The following is a 20,125-nucleotide window of genomic DNA, read 5'->3' as shown; positions in this document are numbered from 1 at the left end:
CCTTCTTTCTAACTCAGCTGTTCCCAAGATGCCCCTGATTAGACTGGGACTTTCCCAGACACAGATCAGGCATATGCCCAGGGAGCTGTGAGGGCATTTTCACTTTCTGTAGTTTTCCAGGGTTGGCAGGGAGGCAGCATTGTCGACCTGAGTCTCTGGAGGCTGTCTAGTGGCCTGCCATCCTAAGGCTTTGCCCATGTGGATGATCCTGCCCCTGATTCAGGATTTTGGAAATACAGAAGGGCTGAGGGGATGAAAGGGGTGGGGTGCAGCTGTTTTTCCCACTGCACTGGATCCTCACAACAACCCCTGTTATTAGCTCCATTTTACAGTTAAAGAAACTGAGGCAAACAGGTTAATTGACTTACCCTAATTCACACAGCTGAGGCTGGATTTGAACTCAGGACTTCCTAAGTCCAAGCCCAGTGCTCTATCCATGGGAATAAGGAGATCCAGGACCTAAAGTAGCTCTCACTTCTCCCTCAATTCTTTGTCTTATGTTGGGGAGGAAGACAAAGACATAAGGGGGAATGCTTTTGGAAAGTCCTATTTTCTTATTGTCATTTGTATTATATTTTGCATATTAACTCCTCACAAAGGAGTTAATGTGCTGCCATTTCTTTATCCTGTGCCTTGGTTAGTCTAAATTAAAAAATCCTCTGAGAACAGCTTCATTTCCTACGGGCATCGATCCTCTTCTCTGCCTTTTAGAGTTTCCAAGGGAGATCCTTTTTAATGTCCTGCTGATGTGAGAAGAGAGAGTGAAGAGTGGCAGGGAGGAGGGAGCAGAGAAGCGGGTTTCTTACCTTCCCTGTAGTCTTAATGCCCTTCCAAATGCAGAAATAGCACACGACCCAGGCAAGCAGAAGGCACAGGGCCAGCTCCCAGCGCAGGGCCCCAAGGTCATGGATGCCTGTCGTGATGCCCAGGACCCTGTTCCTAAAAACCATGAGAAAAGAAATGGGAAAGGCAAAAGTGACTTTCTCTACCTGACCTCTGATTTTTAAGACAGACCCCACAGCTCTGGTATCTTCCCACAGCCATTCTGGGCATTAAGAGATGTAAGAGATCTTCCATTCCATCCATCATCTGATGGATGAGAACGCCAAAGCCCAGTTTGTGATTCACCCAAAGTAACACAGTGAGCTACTATCAGAGACCCAGGCCTCCTCAGTTCCATCTGGAACTTCTGATTATACCATCCTGCCTATGTGGTCTGGAGTGGATAGAGTCTACTATTCATTGTGAATGTGTATGGGGAGAGAAAAGGTATAAACATGTGTCATGAGTAAAGCACAAGAAGTCTTGAACTTGCACCCCCTTCCCCTTCTTCCATCTCCCAGGTCTCAGACTTCTGGATTCATCTGACATGTGGAGAGAAGGGCCCAACTACCTACTCCCAGAATTCGATGACAGGTGAGGTGCTATTGCTGGATGCCTCTGGGCTACTTGAGCCTGAACAATTCAGAAAATCCACACAATATTCTGCAAAAGACAAAAATTATAAATGATCTAATTATGTAATTATAAAGTCAAACTTGGAAAAGATCTTAGAGACTGGCTAGTCCAACCCCATTTTATAGAAGGGAACACTGAGTCCCAGAGAGAGAAAACAATGTCAGAGGTCTCTTAGCTAGGGGTGAGATAGAACAAACATTTCCTCCCACCTCTCCTCATTGCTGTAGCTCCTGTAAGTCCCCAATCACATATTCCCCAACAGAAATCAGCCCAGGAACAACCTCCAAGCCCACAGGTTCTTAAAGCATCTATTCAATGGCTCCCTAGATTATGACTATGGAGATTATTGTCCTTCTCCTGTGATCTGCCCTGGGCCTGTCCTGGTGAACCTCTTGATTCATTATTGTCATCAAGTATTTGGAGGTCTTTCATGTGCAAGAGGGTTTATACTTGTTCTTCCTGACTTCAGAAGGCAGAGCTAGAATGGGTACAGGGTACAAAAAGGTGATTTAGACTTAGTTAGGTTGGGGAGGGAATAAACAAACTTTGTAATTCATTAAAATTTAACTAATTTTAAATTAAATTTTAAAACAATTTTATTAATTGTCCAAAAATGGAATGGGTTGCTTTAGGAGGCAAAGGTCTGCAAACAGAGGTCGGATGACCCCTTGTTGGGGATGGTATACAGGGTGTCCCTAAAGTCTGGACACATAGGAAATCTCATTAACTATGCATATTTTCAAGAAATGAAATGAATGAAACTTTCAACAACATTTTATTTAATTAGAATAAATGAGATTTCATAGGAAGACATAGGAGAACCATATGAAATCTCACTAATTAAATTAAATTAATCTCATTAATATGGAAAATAGTCCCCAAAAGCTAATGAAAGCTTTTATTCCATATGAAATTGTCATGGCTAAAAATTATGCTAATTAAATACAATGTTGAAAATTTCATTTACCCAGTAGAGAAGATTGTTGTTCAGTTAGAATTTGGACTGAATGACCTCTGTGCTTCGCCTTCCAACATCGTTATTCTGTGACCATTTACTTCTCCAACCCCTTGACATAATTCATAATTCTAGTCTGGTCTTCTAAAATGTTGTCTTCCCACTCCCTCAGCTTCTAAACCTCAGCAAACTTAATCCTTCTACACTGGGTTAGGAAGGTAAAGGTCACTAGTCACATTATATAGGTGGTAGGATTGAGGCTGCATTTGAGATCCAGAGACCCAGTTCCAAGTGAGACAACCTTCTCCAACATGGCCTACTAAAGTATACCTGTGTTCCAGAAATTGGTGCAAGTTGTCCAGGGTAGCTGTGAGGTGAAGGAGTTGAACAGGTAGAAGAAGGCCCAGGCAAGGATAATGATGTAGTAGACATTTAGATAGGCCTCAATGACCACAGAAGCAATACCAATGCCTGCCGGAAACGGGGTTGGGGTGAAAGAGAAAACAACATAATGATCTCCATCATTGTCAGAAAGTACAGAAACATGGAGCAGCTGGGTGGTACAGTAAGTAGAGGACCAGCCCTGGAGTCAGGAGGACCTGAGTTCAAATCTGGCCTCAGATATTAACACACACACACACACAAAACCCTAGCTGTGTGACCTTGGGGGAGTCACTTAACCCCAACTACCCTGCCCTCCCCCCTCCAAAAAGAAAAAAATAGTACAGAAACACAGTCTCCCATCTATGTATATAGCAGGATGTTGGAAAAACCAGATAGATGCAGTATCTGCAACTCACATTTCCATAAAACAGTTTTACCTAGTATTTTATGCAAAAAAAAATTTTCCATATTAAAAAAAAAGAGGAAATGAAGGCTCAAAAATGGGAATTAATGTAGAGAGAAAAAATCATAAAGCCAAACCCAGGTCTCTTGAATCTAAGACCAATGTTCTTTCCATTATATCACACAGATTGCCATGGCCCTTGCCCTCCAATAAGTTAAGAACGTAGTCCCAAATAAACAATATGACTTCAGGAGACCATAGGGAGGATGAAACCAAAAATAGCAATAATAATTAACATGTATATTGAATGTGAAAGTAGATATTACTGATACTATACCCATTTTACAGATGAAAAAATTAAGGTTCAGGGAAGCAGAAGTTGGAGACAGCATTCAAAATCAGGCCTTCCTGAGTTCAAGTCTAGCATTCTATTCACTATTATATGCTGACAATCTCCGGGTGAGATTAACAAATATGCAAGTAGACCATGTAAATATTAGCATCATATTTGTTTCAATCAATGTTTAATTTTAGGATATAAAGTGCCTCCATGGTTCCATTGTAGCATCAAAGCATAAAAATGAAGAACACTGCTCCCACAGAAGAAGGTGAAGAAGGCTTGAGTGAGACCCAGTTTGCAGGGAGACTAGTCGACTCCCTCACCTGGGACATCTCTTCTGATCATAACTCATATGGTAGATCCAAAGCCTTTCAGAACTCTCTGTAGGGCTTATTCAGTCAAGATGGTGGAGTAGAAGCAGGACCTCCAAGCAGTTCCGGCTTCCACCTTCCCCAATCAATGTAAAAAGGGGACTCTAAACAAACTTTGGATCTACAGAACCCACAAAATGGCACAGAGAAGCTAACCTCCCACTGAGGACAGCCTGGTAGGCCGGAAGGAATCAGCCAGTACAGGGCTGTGGGAGAGGAGCCCAGGTCGAGGTGATGTGGAGGTTTTAGCCCCAGGGCAGGTCTGACCAGCTGCTGGCCGGAGGGACTCCAGATCAGCAGCAGCTGTGGCCTTTTCCAGATTTGTCAACACATAGATGCAAAGGACAAAGTGAGAGGTCAGTGCAGTGCAGATTTTGGGACCCAGTAGTTGGAAGAGCTTTGGCATTTGCCTCCAGGGCGAGTAGCCATGAGGCACCCAGCACAGCCAGTGCCATGTGGCAGCTTCAGCTCCTGGCCTGCAGAGTGTAGGGGGACCAGGAGACCAGTATGAGGGCTATTCGCTCTTGCTTTAACCTGCTTGGATCTGGATTGCAGGCTAGGGTGGAGATCCTGGAGTGTGTGTCCAGCTTGCCAGGGCTTGCAGAGGCCTCAGAGAGGGCACCCATCTAATACCTCCAGCAGCTGAGAAAACCCCAGCGTTTGGGACAAAAGCTCTCCTGTCTGGTGGCAGAGTCCTACTGTGGCAAAAAGCCCAGGGGTCAAGTGACTGAGGGGCAACATGACCAGGCAAAGGAAACAAAGCAGACAGAAGATTCCAATATTAGACTCCTATTTTGGGGACAAAAAGGAGCAAAGCATGGAACAGGAGGAAGATAGTGAAGTCAGAACTCCTGCACCAAAAGCTTCAAAGGAAAATATGAGCTGGTTACAGGCCATAGAGGACCTTAAGAAGCACACAAGAGAAGTGGAAGAAAAATTGGGAAGAGAAATGAGAATGATGCAAGAAAATTACGAAATGAGAATCAACAGCCTGACTGAGGAAAATAATACCTTAAAAAATAGACTAACTCAAATGGCAAAAGAGGCTCAAAAAGGCAATGAGGAGAAGAATGCCTTAAAAAGCTGAATTTGCCAGATGGAAAAACAATCTCAAAAGCTCAATGAGGAAAATCATTGCTTCAGAATTAGATTGGAGCAAATGGAAGCTAATGACTTTATGAGAAATTAAGATGCTGTTAACAAATCCAAACAAATGAAAGAATAGAAGGCAATGTGAACTATCTCATGGGAAAAACCACTGACCTGGAAAATAGATCCAGAAGAGATCATTTAAAAATCATTGGACTACCTGAAAGCCATGATCAAAGTAAGAACCTAGAAATCATACTTCAGGAAGTTCTCAAAAAAAACTGCCCTGATGTTTTAGAACCAGAGGGCAAAATAGAGGTTGAAAGAATCCACCAATCACCTCCTGAAAAGATCCCAAAAAGAAAACTCCTAGGAATATTATAGCCAGGTTCCGGAATTCCCAGATTAAGGAGAGAATATTACAAGCATCCAGGAAGAAACAATTTGAATATTGTGGAAACACAATCAGGATAACCCAGGATCTGGCAGCTTCTACACTGAGGGATCGAAGGGCCTGGAATATGATATTCCAGAGTTCAAAGGAGCTGGGATTAAAACCAAGAGTCACCTACCCAGCAAAACTGAGTGTCATGTTTCAGGGGAAAATATGGTCATTCAGTGGAATAGAGGACTTTCAAGCATTCTTGCTGAAAAAACCAGAGTTGAATAGAAAATTTGACATTCAGATACAAGAAGCAAGAGAAGCATGAGAAGGTAAACAGGGAAAAGAAATCATAAGGAACTTATCAAAGTTGAACTATTAACATTCCTACATGGAAAAACAACCATTGTAACTTATGAAACTTTTCTCAGTAGTTGAAGGGAATAGAAATATATATATGTCAATATATGAGGGTATATGGGCATATGAATACATATGTGAATGTGTGTATATATGTTTATGGGTATACATAGAGGGCACAGCACCAATTTAATAAGAAGGAATGATACTTAAAAGGTGAATTAAGAGGTGAGAGAGTAATATAATGAGAGTAGATGGGGAGAGACAGAATGGGGTAAACTATCTCATATAGAAGAGGCAAGGGAAAATGGTTACAATGGAGGGGAAGAATAGGAAGGCAAAAGGGAATGGGTCAACCTTATTCTCATTGAATTTGCCTTGGGGAGGGAATGAAATACACACTAAATAGGGTATCTCACCCTACAGGAGAGTAGGGGGGAAGGGGATGAAAAGGGGGATGATGGAATGGAGGGCAGGCTGGGGCGGGGAGGGAAGTTGGAAGCACCCACTTTTGAAAAGGGACAGGATCAAAGTGGAGAATAGAACAAGTGGGAGGTGGGATAGGAGGGAGGGAAATATAGTCAGTCTTTTACAATATATCTACTATGTTATTGTTTTGCATTAGCTACACATGTACAACCTATACTGAACTGCTTATCTTCCCAGTAAGGGTAGGTGACAAGGGAGGGAGGGAATGAATCTGGAATTCAAAGTTTTAAAATCAAATGTTTAAATATATTTTTATATATATATACATACTATTATTAATACTATTTTACATAGTCACATAGCTAATAAATGTGAGGCCCTAGATTTGAAAAAAAAAATAAAATGACATTAGAACTCTCTGTATACACAATAGAAACTTGAAGTATGGTATCAGGAGTGAACATTAACTCAAGGGATTGTTTAATGTTCAGTGCTCCACAAGTAAGAGTAAAAAAAAGAAAAAGAAAAGAAGCCATCCCATTTTCAACTCCCTGCCTATCTTTGCCAATTGACTTGGATTCCCCCTCTTCAAGAAGAAAGACTTTTCTTGAATCTTGCTTTTAACTGAACCTCTGGTTGTCTGCTGAGGCTGGGGCCTATTGCTAAAAACAAGATGAAAGTACCATTTACGTGCAGAAGGCCCAGGTGAGTTTTAAGCCAAGATATTCCTCAAGTGAGGTGGGAGAAGAGAGAGGTGAGGAAAACTGGGACCATGGGGGAATAAAAGGGTGTAGGAGGTGGAAGGGAACATGAGTCCATGGGGAAGATTAAGGTATCCCAGGCTAAAATGATTTTCATTACTATGCATACACATGTACATATAGACAAACATCTTTTCATCCCTGAAGACACATGCTCACCATTAGGAACATCCTGTCCTCAGGCAGTCAGTTTGACCAAATAAAGAGGTGTGGAAAGAGCAAAAGGGGGTGGAGGAGGGAAGTGGGAGTGAGCAAAGCTGTGAGCATGTGGCCATCCATGGGTGTGTACCTCTGCACCCTCACTATGGACGTTGGTGCCCCTTGGCAGGATATCAACCCTGTAAACAGTGTATGAGATGGAAGTATTCACCTGGGTTTTTCCTGTCTGCCTTAGCAGGGAGGGAGGAGAGGGCCAGACTAAGTATTTCAAGGGCTACTGAAGATGTTTGTGTGGAGGGATAAAGATGGGAAGTATATCTTTAAGAAGCAAAAGTATATCATCCATTCTCCCTCTCTACCTTCATTCTCTCCCTATCAACAAGTTCCTTCCTTCCTGGGTGCTTACAAATATACCCAGGTCTTTCCCTTAGTTTTTGTTATTGTTGTTAAACCATTTTGGTCACGTCCAACTCTCCATGACCCCATTTGGGGTTTTCTTGGCAAAGGTACTGGAGTGGTCTTCCATTTCCTTCTCCAGGTCATTTTACAGATAAAAAAAAATTAAGCAAACAACTTTAAGGCACTTGCCCAAGGTCACCTAGCTAATCAATGTCTAAGGTCAGATTTGAACTCAGGTCCTCCTGACTCCAAGGCCAGCCTTCTATCCACTGTGCCACCTACCTGCCCTCCCCCCTTACTTGAGAAGACTTTATTTGATCCTACTATCCTTGCTAGTTTTTGTCCTTTATCTTTGTTCTTTTTCTCAATTGCACTTCTTGAAGGGAAAAAAAAGACCTCTATATTAGGTGGCTTCTCTTATTCTTCTCTCACTCTCTTCTATAATTTCTACAACGTTGTAAAAATGTTTGAGGCATCTGGGGATGTTGGATTTGGAGTCAAGATCTGAGTTCAAATTTGGCCTAGCTGTATAATAAGCCCTTTAACATATGCCTGCCTCAATTTCTGTTAATTGGGGATAACAATAGTACCCAGCTCCTGAGGCTATTGAAAGTCAGAATGATCTGTCATTTAAAACTGAGCTAAAACTTCTGGAGCTCCGTGTATGTGTGGTCTTCTTCCCCATTAGAATGGGGGCTCCTTGCAAGCAGACTGTCTTACTTTTCTATCTCTATCTCCAATGCTTAGCATTTGCACCTAGTGGGCACTTAAGAAAAACTTTTTCATTCATTCAATAGAGAGAATAATTTCCTGGCACTAGTGATGTTTGCATTTATGGAGAGTCATTAAAATGCCCCTTTGTTCCATTCGTAATTGGGTGACCCAGCCAAGTCACTAAACCTCTCCAGCCCTGGTTGGCTTATTGAAAAGTACTCCAGAGTTACTTTCTAACTCTAAATACTATTGGGACTTACACTGAACCCTGGACATCTTACACATCCTTAATTCAACCTCTCATTGTCTCAATGGCGGGCACACAAAGGCTAGGAGAGCAGGGTAGAATGTCTCACAAGACAATATGGCAACAGATCCCCAAAACTGCCACCTGGAGAAAGGCCCCCTCCACTCTGAAAGAAAAAAGACCCCAGAGAAGAAAGGAAACCATGCATCTCTCTCCTTCCTTTTCAAAGGTGCAGGTATATACACATAAATACACATATGCACATATATTTATATATGTGTATATGTGTGTACATGTATTATCAGACTTCTTGGAGGTTTAGCTTGTTTTGCTGAATTATTTTTTTCTCCTACTTTCTTTTTATTCTTTGTTACAAGAAAGAAGAGATATATTTGGAAATGCGACTGAAGTAAAAACAAATGATACCAATAATTTTTGTTTTCTTAAATAAAAGCCCACCCACTCTTCAGGCATAGTTTAAGGAAGGGAAGATGGTGAGATTTCTTGCAGATTCCTTTGATTGGCCCATCATGGCCCTAGGGAGACATTTAGGCTGAGTGTGAGAAGAGGGGGAGCAGGGACCACATTTAAATGTGTGGTGGATGGTAAGTAAATCCATCCCTTCCTGTATAGAGGCAGTGAGCCGGAGGAAAGGGTGGAAGAGAGTGGGGAACCTTAAAAAGAAAGGACATAAGATAGCCCAAAGAAGAGATGAGAGGAAGAGGAACGAGGTAGCAGGAGAGGCTGGTACTCACCCTCAAAAAGGGGGCAGATCTTTCTCCAGGCTGTTATGCTGCCCTGACTGGTATACTGACCCAGTGCTACCTCCAGGAAGAAAACTGGGATGCCGCAGGTGAAGAAGAAGATGGAGTAAGGGATAAAGAAGGCACCTGTGGAAGGAGAGAAGAGCCACGAGCTCAGGCAACACTGCCCTCTATGATGTTCTTTCTCACCCTTTCTCCTTCCTGTATCTCTTCTCTTGTATAACAACACCCTCCCACCATCCCACTCTATGCCCTTGCCCCTCCCTCCTCCCCCTTACACATATACCACCAATTGTCTCCTGTATTGATAATCTGGACAGAAGTCCCCTTGGAGAGTACTTTTTGGAAGTCCTCTTAGGAAGCAATCCTGGAGTACCATGAACTTCAAGCAGGTATGGAATTTGGTATAGGCTCATAGACCCAAGTTATCAATCAATCTACATAAGGCTAGGCCAAAGAAACACCAGTCAAGTATTAATCAATCTATTAACAAGAATTTATTAATCATTTACTATGTGCAAGACAATGTACTAGGCAGTAGAGATACAAAGACAAAAGTGAAACAGTCCCTGCCCTCAGGGAGTTTATAATCTACTGATGCAATTATATAAAAGTATCTACAAAATGGATACAAGACAATTTGGGGGAAAGGCTATTGCATCTCAGGGAGAGGGAAGACCAGGAAAGGCTTCCTGTGTACATAGTTCTTGAACTTAGCCTTGGGTGTTCTAAGAGGCAAGCAAAAGGAGGCAGTACATTTCAGGGATGGGATACAGCCAGTGTAAGTCACGAACATGGGAGATGGATTGAGAAGAGATTTTACAAAAACCTTAAGCACTGAAAGTGAGTGAACAGGACCCACGTCTGTTAAAGGATGAGATTTCTGAGCATTCTGAGCACCAGAATTGGTCTATATGAGGATATAACTCCCCTTAGACCACTGCTTTTGTTTCCCACAGAAAAGGTGAATTATTCTTTAGTCAGCATAATGCTAATAAAACCACCAGATTAAGGAAATTTCAATCATTTTGATGTAAGATGGTTGCAAGACCTAGGAGGGTAGAAGAGAGTCTCTATCTCCTCTCCCACCCTTCCTCCACCCCAAGGCAATTGTCCAGTTGTCTTGTTCCCTGCAAGTTAACCTGTAAATTTTATACTTTTAAAGAAAGCAGGGGCAGCTAGGTGACCCAGTGAATAAGCCCTGGAGCAGGAGGACCTGAGTTGAAATTGGACCTTAGAACTTGACATTTACTAGCTGTGTGACCTTGGGCAAGTCACTTAACCCCAATTGTCTTGACTTCACTCCCCTCCAAAAGCAAAACAAAACAAAACAAAGAAGCAGCAAGGACCTGAGCCCCTAGAGGTGGACATTTAGAGTAGAATTTGAACTGTAGAGATTTGCCTGCACAGATGTTTGGAGGTAGCTGAGGCAGCTAGTCCAGCTAACTTCGGACAGACTGTGGAACATAATTTGAGGGCCACCCTCCAGTTGGAAGAGGGTCTTGCGGAGGCAGCAGTGTACAGGGGAAAGGAGCAGCACCTAGCTCAGGTGGGGGTGCTGAGCCTTGCATAGGGCCGTTTTACCCCCTCTCCCTCTTGCTCCCCATCATCCTATGCATTGTAATCCTGTTAACTCCCTAACCCTCATCACTTCCCATCCACCCTCCAAATAATAATAACCCACCAAACTCCCTTTAGTGAAATAGCCAACACTGTCCCTCCCTGCTTGCTCCCACTGTACCCCTGCTGCCTTTGGGCATGGACCATGGTGGGCTTTCCGGCAAGGTCTGTCGAAGTTAGAGTAACTTGGAATGCATAAATGGATACAACTTCAACTCCAAGTGTGGGAACTCTTCCCACCACCATTAAAAAAAATGTCTAGGACTTATGCAGCAGATTAATCTAAGGAAATGTATTAGAAGCACACAGAGCTTGGCTGACTTCCCTTGGTTCACTCAACTAGTAAATGTCAGAAGTAGGTTTGAACCCACAGGTCTTGCTGGGTATTTCCACTAAGTCACCATTCCTCTTGGGACACAAACCTTCTTTCTCATTGTAAATGTCTGCGCTAGGCCCTCTTTTCTTGTCCCTCCACATATTGGTAAACTCATCAACAGCCATGATTTAATTATCATCATTATGCAAGTGATTCACAGGCCTCTACATCCAGCCCCAGTCTTTTTCCTGAGCTTCAGTATCACATCATCAATTGCCTATAGAACATTCAAACCAGATATCCCAAACATCTTACACTCATGTCCCAAAGTGAACATCACTATCCTCCTCCCCACCCAAGTCTTCCTCTCTTTCAAACATTCTAATTTTAGTCAGCATAATGCTAATAAAACCATCAGGTTACGGAAATTTAAGTCATTTTGATGTAAAATGGTTTGCAAGACCCAGGAGGTCAGAGGCACCACTATCCTTCTTTGTATAAATGGTTTGTACCCTTGGCATTTTCCTGGATTTCTTTCTTCCCTATATATCCAATCAGTTGCCAAATCTTGCTGTTTTCTACCTTTACCGTCTCTCTTACACCTAACCCTTTGTCTCTATCCACGTAACCACCATCATAGTTCAGCCCTCATCACCCCTTCTTGATTGTTGCAAGTGTGTCTTAATTGGTCTCTGCCTTAAATCTCTCCACACTCCAATCCATCCTATCCACTGCTGCCAAAGTCATTTTCCTTAAGCACAAATATGACCATGTGATTCCCTTACTCAACTAACTCCAGGAGCTTCTCATCTGCCTCTAGGATAAAATAGACAAGTCACTCAATCCTGTTTGCCTTAGTTTCCACCTCTGTAAAATGAGCTGGAGAAGAAAATAGCAAACCACTCCAGCTTCTTTGCTAAGGAAACCCCAAACAGTGTTATAGAGAGTTAGGACAACTAGAATGACTGAACAACAGAAAAAAGAGAGGATTTGAACTTTAGGGCCTCCGATTCCAAATCCTTAATGTTCCTTAATGTTAAATATATGTTATCTATATAATATATAATAACGTAATATATATAAACATCATGTTAAATTAGCTATCCTCAGTGTTCCTTTCAGTGTTAAGTCGATAAGGCTTTATAAGTCTTCACGAAAGTCTCCATCCCCCTTTGACCTCTGTCCACACTCTCATTTGGTCTTGATGGGGATGTTTAGCCTAAAGACTCTGTGGGGGTATAATAGCTGATGCCCAAAAGAAGTTGCCCCGACTTAGAAGTCTACAAGAGAAGATTGGATCACCACTTGTTAGGTATGGATTCCTTTTGGGATTCCTCTTGGGCGTGGTTTGCTGATCCAGCCCTCAAATTCTGTCACCTCCCACCACTGTTACCACCTCCTAATCTCTGACCCTGCTCTGTATCTCCATTTGTACTTTTCTAGAGGCATCAAACATATGAGGTAGGTGCAGAGGGTCACTTAGCTGTGAGGGAAGGACATCGGGTTTTCAGCAACCCTCACCCTTGCCCACCTCACAGTGAACTCACCACCTCCGTTCTTATAGCAGAGATATGGGAACCTCCAGACATTGCCTAGACCAATGATCTCTCCAGCCACTGACAGCACGAACTCCATCTTGTTAGTCCACTGGCCACGATCGCCGATCTCCTCCTCCTCCTTTTCTTCCTCCTCCTTCTCTGCTTCAGGGCTCCAGGAAACCATTGGGGAACCATCCTCCTGGATCACCACTTTCCCATCCATTGCAATAGGAGATTGCTGAGGAAACAGGAGAGAGGAAGAAGCAACAAAGCCTGAGAGGAGAGAGAAGAGACAAGTTTTAAAGCTCCTTGAGGACAGATCTATGCCATTCCATCTGTATCTCCAGCACCTAGGATTATGATTGCCACATAAGAGTTGCTTATGACTCACTGTGTGACCTTGAGTAAGTCATTTCCCTTCTCTGGGGCCTCAGTTTCCTCATCGTAAGATGAGTAGGTTGGATTAGGTCATCTCCAAGGTCCCTTCCAGGGATTCTATAATAAATATCTGTTGAATCCAAGTGAAACATTCTGTACTAGCTCTATCTCTCCCCACCAGCAACATTTGCTCAGTTCCTTTCTCAGGAGGTTCTATGGTGCTTTTATCCTTAGGCCCCCAACGAATCTAGCAATTTTTTCCCCAGCTGACCCTCACTACCCCGGGAGACTAGTAAGGGTCCAGCATTGTCCCCACTTCTCAGGAGGAGAAGCTAAGGTCTAGAGAGCAACCTGCTTATAGTCACATGGCATGTCAAGGACAGAGGAAGCTGTCCTGCTACCCTCCTCCCAACTGCAGGGCTCTCAATTCCCAGTCAGGGACTCTTTGATTTCTGCCAGCACCTTTCACCAACACTAGCCTTCCCTTGAAGACCTGGGTCTCAGCCGCCTTACTCAGTGGCCCTTGTGCAGCTCCCTGGTTGGGGAGAGGAACAAATGATTCTGTGGGTGACGGGAGGTCAAAGATCAGGTGTGGCAGAGGTGACTGCACCCCTCCACCCCCACCAGCTATGTGCTCATTCTTGTGCCAAGGTTAACGATTTCCACAGGGTAAACAGGGGAGCCATCTCAATCTGGGCATCTGATTGGGAGGGGAACGGAAGGTGGAGCCCAGAAGACAAAGCCAGAAGAGAAGGTTGGGGGAAGGGGAGAAGTGAAGAGTCAAGATGGAGCCATCAAAGAATCAGGGAATATAGTGGTGGAAAAGGATCTAAGGGGTCTTCTCATCCAGCCCTACCTGAGTGGGAATTCTTTCTATAGCAGGCCAGACAAATGGTCATCCAGCCTCCATCTGAAGAACTCCAGTCTCTTGTAGAAGAGGAATTAGACCCATTTTGTCCTGATGAGTCTCAGGAGGGAAAAAGATGACTTTTGAAGAAATGTCAGATTCTGTTTCACTCATCCCTGTGCCTTTGCCTGGCCCCCCACTGTGCTGGAGAAGAGCAGGATAGGTTGGGGCAGAGCAGAAATCTTCTCTCAGAAGAGCATCCCACTGTAATGCTGACTGGCCGGCAGGACAAGACCACCTACCCGCAGCAAGAAGTACAAATCACCCAAATACCATGCAGTGTTTCCAGGGGGCCTCTGGGGTCATTGCTGCTTCCTCTCCCCTTCCTCTTAGAGCAAGCTGGCTTTCTCCCCGAGTCTCAAGAAAAATGGCCCATAAGCCTCTAGGACCATCTCCTCCTGCTTCCCCATGTGATGGAAGAGGAACTGCTTCTACAATCAGGATACTCGAACTCATGTCCTGGCCTTAGGAGTGATTTGAGCAAGTGACTAAAGCAGGGTTTTAGTCTGAATCCTTTGGATTCAGTCAAAGGGCTGCACACAAGGACCTAGAGGGCCACACGTGGCCTCAAGGCCGCAGGTTCCCCATCCCTGGACTAAACCTATCTAAGCCTTAGTTTTTTCATCTATAAAATGGGAATAATGGTACTTGCCCTATAGTTTCACAGGGCTATTGCAAGGAAAACATTTCATAAACTCAAAAATACCAAAGAAAGGTGAGGTTGTAATTGTTATCATGGACATTATTCCATCAGATTATGGAACACTTGAGAGTGGGAGGTTATTAGATAGAAATTATCTGTGTCATAATTTTGTGCCTATAATTCTGTCACTCAGATCAAAGCACAAGGAAATGAGGCTATCTTTGCCACACGTGTGTGTGTTTTTTGAATCATTCTATACCTCCATTCCTGCTACCCTCCATTCCCACCTTTGCTTTTTGTTTCACCCTCCTCTCCATGACCAGCTGGGGGTGGTAGAAAAATCAAAGAGAGCGTGTCTATAAAATGGTCTGTGCTTCTCCGAGGCTCTAGACTAGGAAAATACAAGGGATTCTTTTTATTAGGGAAGATTCTGCTTGTTTGTTGGTCTCTTTAGCCTAGGCAACAGCCCAAGTTTAAGTCAGTTAGAAGGGTGTGGGCCAGGGCCACCTGAGGTGATGGAAAATTTTGAAGGTGACTTGGAGGGTGCAGGTCATAATAGGAATGATAAAACATGCCAGGTGTGAAATTATAGTAATAAGTGAGACTCACAGGCTTCCTCAGCCCCCTGGGCACACAGGGGAAGGATGTGGGGACAAGAATAAAGAAGGAATGGGGCTTCCTGGTATCTTTTTGCCTGGGCTAGGGGACAAAGAGCAAGAAAGAGAAAGGAGGATTTGTTGAAAGATAAGGGATCTTGAGACGCTTGAGGTCTTGAAGCCTCATTCTCACAGAGCCACGTGGAATCTTGGATCAAGCAGACTAGACTGAAGCAATGTGATTCAGAAGTCACTTAACCTCTCTGAGACATAATTTCCTAATCTGTAAAATGAAGATAATTAAACTTGCTTTACCCACCTTCTGTTGTCTTGAAGAAACTACTTTGTAAACTTTAAAGCATTAGATAAAAGGTAATTATTAACATTACCACAGCCACTCAGCTTTCAACAGATCCTCTGAATATACCCTCACCTTTGACCCTGAGATGGGGGGGGAGGGGATATATTAGTTATAGAACCATAGAGGATAGCTGGAAGGGACCCTTCAGATGTCAATCTAGTCCTACCCTAACTTTTTACTGGTGAGTAAACTGAGGCCCAGTGAGATTAATTGACTTGTCCAAGGTCACACAGATATTTTCAGAGGTGGTATTTGAACTTATATTTAGCATATATATATATATACATATATACACACACATATATATTCAATATATATATTGAATATGTTCCATATGTTGAGTATACATTCTACATACTAAGCTTACATTATATATTATATATGACTCCAGGGCCAGTGTACCACACTGCCTCCATCAGACATTTTTAAGTCTTTTTTAAAAGTTTCTCAAGTGAACATATAACCATTGCCTTACTGGTCATTGTCCTAGGCTGGGTCAAGAAACCCCAGTTTAAACTCATTCCACCACCTTGGGTAGGTTATATCTATTTGTACATATTTTATATTCAATTTGTGTGTATATGTCATTTTCCTCCATCAGAAGGCAATCTGCATGAGAGAAGTGGATTTTATTTTTTATCTTTATATCCCCAGTACTTGGAGTAGTGCCTGGCAATAGTAAGCACTTAATAAATGCATGATGGTGTTGTTGAATCACCTGTTTGGGCCTTTGTTTTTCTGCCTATGAAATGGGAGGATAAGTCTCACCCTACACCCACCCCCAAATTAAAGTAGTATATAAATACAAGAGGCTATTAGTATAGTATGACCTTTGTTTTGCTAAACCTCAGGTTAGAACAGTCATTAGAAATCCCAAATTCCACCAGTCCTTAGAAGAGTAGCCTAGATAGAGCCTCACTATTCCTGAGTTCTCCTATTCTCCAAAATTGGAGAATTCAGATGAATTCAGAGCTTCTTAACAGTCTTTGTGCATTGGACTCCTTTGGCAATCTAGCAAAGCCTATGGGCCGCTTCTTAGAATAATGTTTTTAAATACATAAAAGAAAATATGTATCACTACAAGGGAAACCAATTAGATTGAAGTACACTAATAAAACAAAGTTTAAGTTCATAGACCTCAGGTTAAGAGCCTCTGGATAAGGGGTTTGGGGTAAGGGGAATGGGGGAAAAGGGATCAGGGCCTCAAGACAATATGGAAAGTAATGTGGGCCCCGGCCTGAGGAAACAGGCCCAGAAAAAGCAAAGAAAAGCCAATAGAGATCAAAGTGGAAGGGACAATGACAAGAGAAAGAGGCTAGCTTAGAACCATTTTTATACAATGCCAGTGGGAAGTAGCTTAAAATATGAAAGCAGATCAAGTAAAATCTTTTGAAAAGATGTAGTATTTTATATATGAGAAAAAACCACCAAGGGAAGATCATCATTCTTCTTTCTTGGACTACATTTATCAGCAGGAAAGAGAACCTGTTTCCACATTTTCCACGAATCGTTTAAGATCCATATTTCCCATAGGCAAAAATATTGGACAATATAGTCTCTAGAGATGTCCCCATGTCCTATAATCCAGTGTTCTATTCCCAGCTTCTTGGTATCACCTCTCCAAGCCATCTACCCATCTACTTTAGAGGATGAAGTCTGGCATAGGGGGGAGGGAGAGGAAAAAGGGAAGGGAGAAGGAAAGGGAAGGAGAAACCTGCTCAGTTTGTCTACGAAGACAGGAGCTCAATCCCATGCTGGGCTCTATAAAAGTTGTAAGAGCCTTAGTAAAGTCCAGTTTCCCAGCTGCCTTCCTAAGGATAGTAGTCAGATCATGGTTCCAGGGATGAAATATCCTTCTGCACCCTGCCCAGGGAGGAGAAAATCATTGGCTCCCTCACTTCCTCATGCATTTGGGCAATGTCCACTCTCTGAGTGCCCATTGACTGAAAGTTCCAGGGATGGTACATTCCCTTTCTCTGAGGCCCTGCCCAGTCTCCACACCCACATACCAATGCCTATTTACACACACACTCACTCACTCACTCAATCTTGTCATTCCTGGTCACGTCCCTGTGCACACACATACCTGTGTTCACGGCACCAAATCCTGAGGGCCTTTGTCCGCATAGTCCGTCCTTCACACCCAATGGGCAAGTTTGTTCCCTTTCCTTCATTTCCCCCCCTCCTTCATTCTAGCCCGGGTCTCCCGGGAATTCTTGTACATTCCTTCCTGAGTCATCTCAGACCCCAATTAGCTTTCTCTTTCTTAGAGAAGCCTGTTACTATCACAGTGAGCCCAGGATGGAGGGAGATAACTCTCACTATATGCCACTTCAATAACCTGGTTTTACTGCAGCCCACCTTCTCTCTCACCCCCAGTTAGGTCCTTGACCTACCATATACCCAGCTTCCATATACCCACTACACTGGCTAGCTTATTGCTAGCTGGTCTTCTACCACACCTGGCATCTCTCCCTAATGTTCTAACTTCTCCTTATCTCTCCCTTGTTTATTCCATTCTATTCCGGACCCCCTTTACCTCGGGGCATGGCCCCTTACTTCCCTTGGCAATCTCCCCACCCTTAGTCTTTCCTGTCCAAGTGTATCTGTGTCTTTAGAAATCCAGGTAGATATCAATGGAGGGAAATGCCATTTCTTTGTCAAGATTCCCCTAGAGCTAGATTTTGCCTATGCTCTCAGTGTATTAGGGAGAAAGGAGCCCCTACTCTGCTCCCCTTTCTCCCCATCCCATGACTACTTTCTAATCAAGGCTCTTACAGCTTAGCTAAATCTCCTCTAGTTCAGAAGAATCCTTGCTGAAGGCAGCTTTCAGAGACTGTGACAACAGTCCTCCAACTCACCTCAGTCCCAACTCCAGGTTCCTGTGGTCAGCTCAGTCTTGGGCCATCGGGTCCTTGGGACAGGCACTCAGGAAACTGCTGGCTTTCAAGAAAGCCAAAAGAAAGGGGGCCTGGAAAGGAAACACCACTCCACCTTTACTCCTCCTACTTACCCTCCCACCTCCTGAATCCCATCAGTTGTCCCAGGACTCCCAGACAGAGAGCTGCTGTGTGTGTGTGCATGCACCGGTATGTCAGGAGGGAGGTATGGGAGTGGGGAGGTGGCTGACAGAGACACACCACAAGCGACAGGAGGGACTGGCCAAATGTCTGTGAACATGATTACAACATCCAACCCCAGGAAGTCGAGTCCACAGGGTCTAACCGACGCCCCCCACTCCCAACCTCCCAATCCCTCTGTGGACACAGTCCACACCAGACCTGAAGGACTCCCTCTAAAGGGCCCGTGAGACGAGATCACCTCATTACCAACACCACTCATCTCCCCTTTCCTCTCAAATCCTTCAAGTCTAAAAGACCAGGGATGGGGATGAGTGGAGAGGGTGGTGCATAGTCCTCTCTACTAAGGCAGCGAGAGCTTGCTCACTGACTCCCAGGCCAGTGGTGGTCTGGCTGTTTTGGGCAAGGGACTGGGAGGTGATCCAACCTTAGTGACTGGAGTTTTCCACAAAGCATCAGCCTTCCAGACAAACTTTCAGGGAAGCACGCTGAGCTAAGTACCACATGATCAGGCTTGGAGTCCCTATCCTATCCACCCAGCCAGGGTGAACATGGATCACAGTTTCCTCCTCTGTAAAATGGGAATAATAATATTTATCCAACTGATATCACAGGATGCAGGTGGAAAGGCGAGAGCTTTGTAAACTCCAAAATACTGAATACACGAATCCTCATTATTACTAGAATTGACAGCCAGAGTCCAGGTGGTAAGGACAGCTCCACTGAGTCTGGGTTTCCCAAAAACAGCCTGAGACAGTGCCTGGCCCCTACCAACAGGAATGACCTTATAATTGTTCCCTTCAGTCCCATATTTATACAGATGGAGCCTGTCTCTAATGGTGAGCCTTACCTGGTAGACGCTTGCTAAAGATTCACGAAAGAAATAAACTCCTCTGTCACATATAACCTTTATAACCTTTTCCCCTTATTTTTTCTCTCCCCACATTTACCATGAAATTACTGCTTTCTTGAGGACAGAATTTATATCATCTCCTGTCATAGTATCTATTCTTGACCACAGTGGCCACCCAGGTCATGATAGTGACATGACCAAAACCCACTGTGAGACGATGGTTCTAAAATAATATTGGCTGGCATGTATACACATGTACACACACATATCTAGATAGATAAAAGCATAAATTTATAGCTGCAAGGCCATTTAGAGTTTATTTAGTCCAACTCTTTCATTTTTTCAGATGAAGAAAAAGAGGCTTAGAGGGGTTTTCCCATAGTCACAAAACTAGTAAGGGTCAGTAGGAGGACCTGAAGCCAAATTTCCTAATTTCAAGTGTTTGGCTCTTTCCATTACATCTCACTGCTTCTGAAATTGCCTGTATGGCCCAAAGAAACAGGCAGAGGCAGAGGGGGAGGGGGAGGATGGGGGAAGACAGTACATTTCCTTTCTCATCTACTTCCTCTTCAGCATGAGTTCTTCCTCATTCAGGATGAAGTGTGAGGTGAGTAAATC

The 20,125-nt window shown here is 43.6% G+C and overlaps 1 protein-coding gene across 1 annotated transcript in view; it reads right to left on the bottom strand.

Moving 5' to 3' along the window:
• SLC6A12 (solute carrier family 6 member 12) overlaps positions 1-12,955 on the bottom strand; it is a 38,558-nt gene extending 25,603 nt beyond the window's left edge. The window contains exons 1-5 of the mRNA XM_069094367.1: positions 12,699-12,955; positions 9,207-9,341; positions 2,744-2,884; positions 1,398-1,485; positions 807-939 (exon numbers count right to left, since the gene is read on the bottom strand). Of these exons, the coding sequence (XP_068950468.1) occupies positions 807-939; positions 1,398-1,485; positions 2,744-2,884; positions 9,207-9,341; positions 12,699-12,912 (711 nt within the window). The 5' untranslated portion in view covers positions 12,913-12,955. The remainder of the gene's footprint in view (positions 1-806; positions 940-1,397; positions 1,486-2,743; positions 2,885-9,206; positions 9,342-12,698) is intronic.
• Positions 12,956-20,125: the final 7,170 nt, after the last annotated feature.

Source organism: Petaurus breviceps, unplaced genomic scaffold (genome assembly GCF_028583685.1).
Source record: "Petaurus breviceps papuanus isolate PSGF00001 unplaced genomic scaffold, PetGlider_PUasm1.0 216, whole genome shotgun sequence".
Classification (NCBI taxonomy): domain Eukaryota; kingdom Metazoa; phylum Chordata; class Mammalia; order Diprotodontia; family Petauridae; genus Petaurus; species Petaurus breviceps.
Note: the sequence above shows the minus strand (reverse complement) of the source record. Positions and strands in the feature narration are given on the sequence as shown.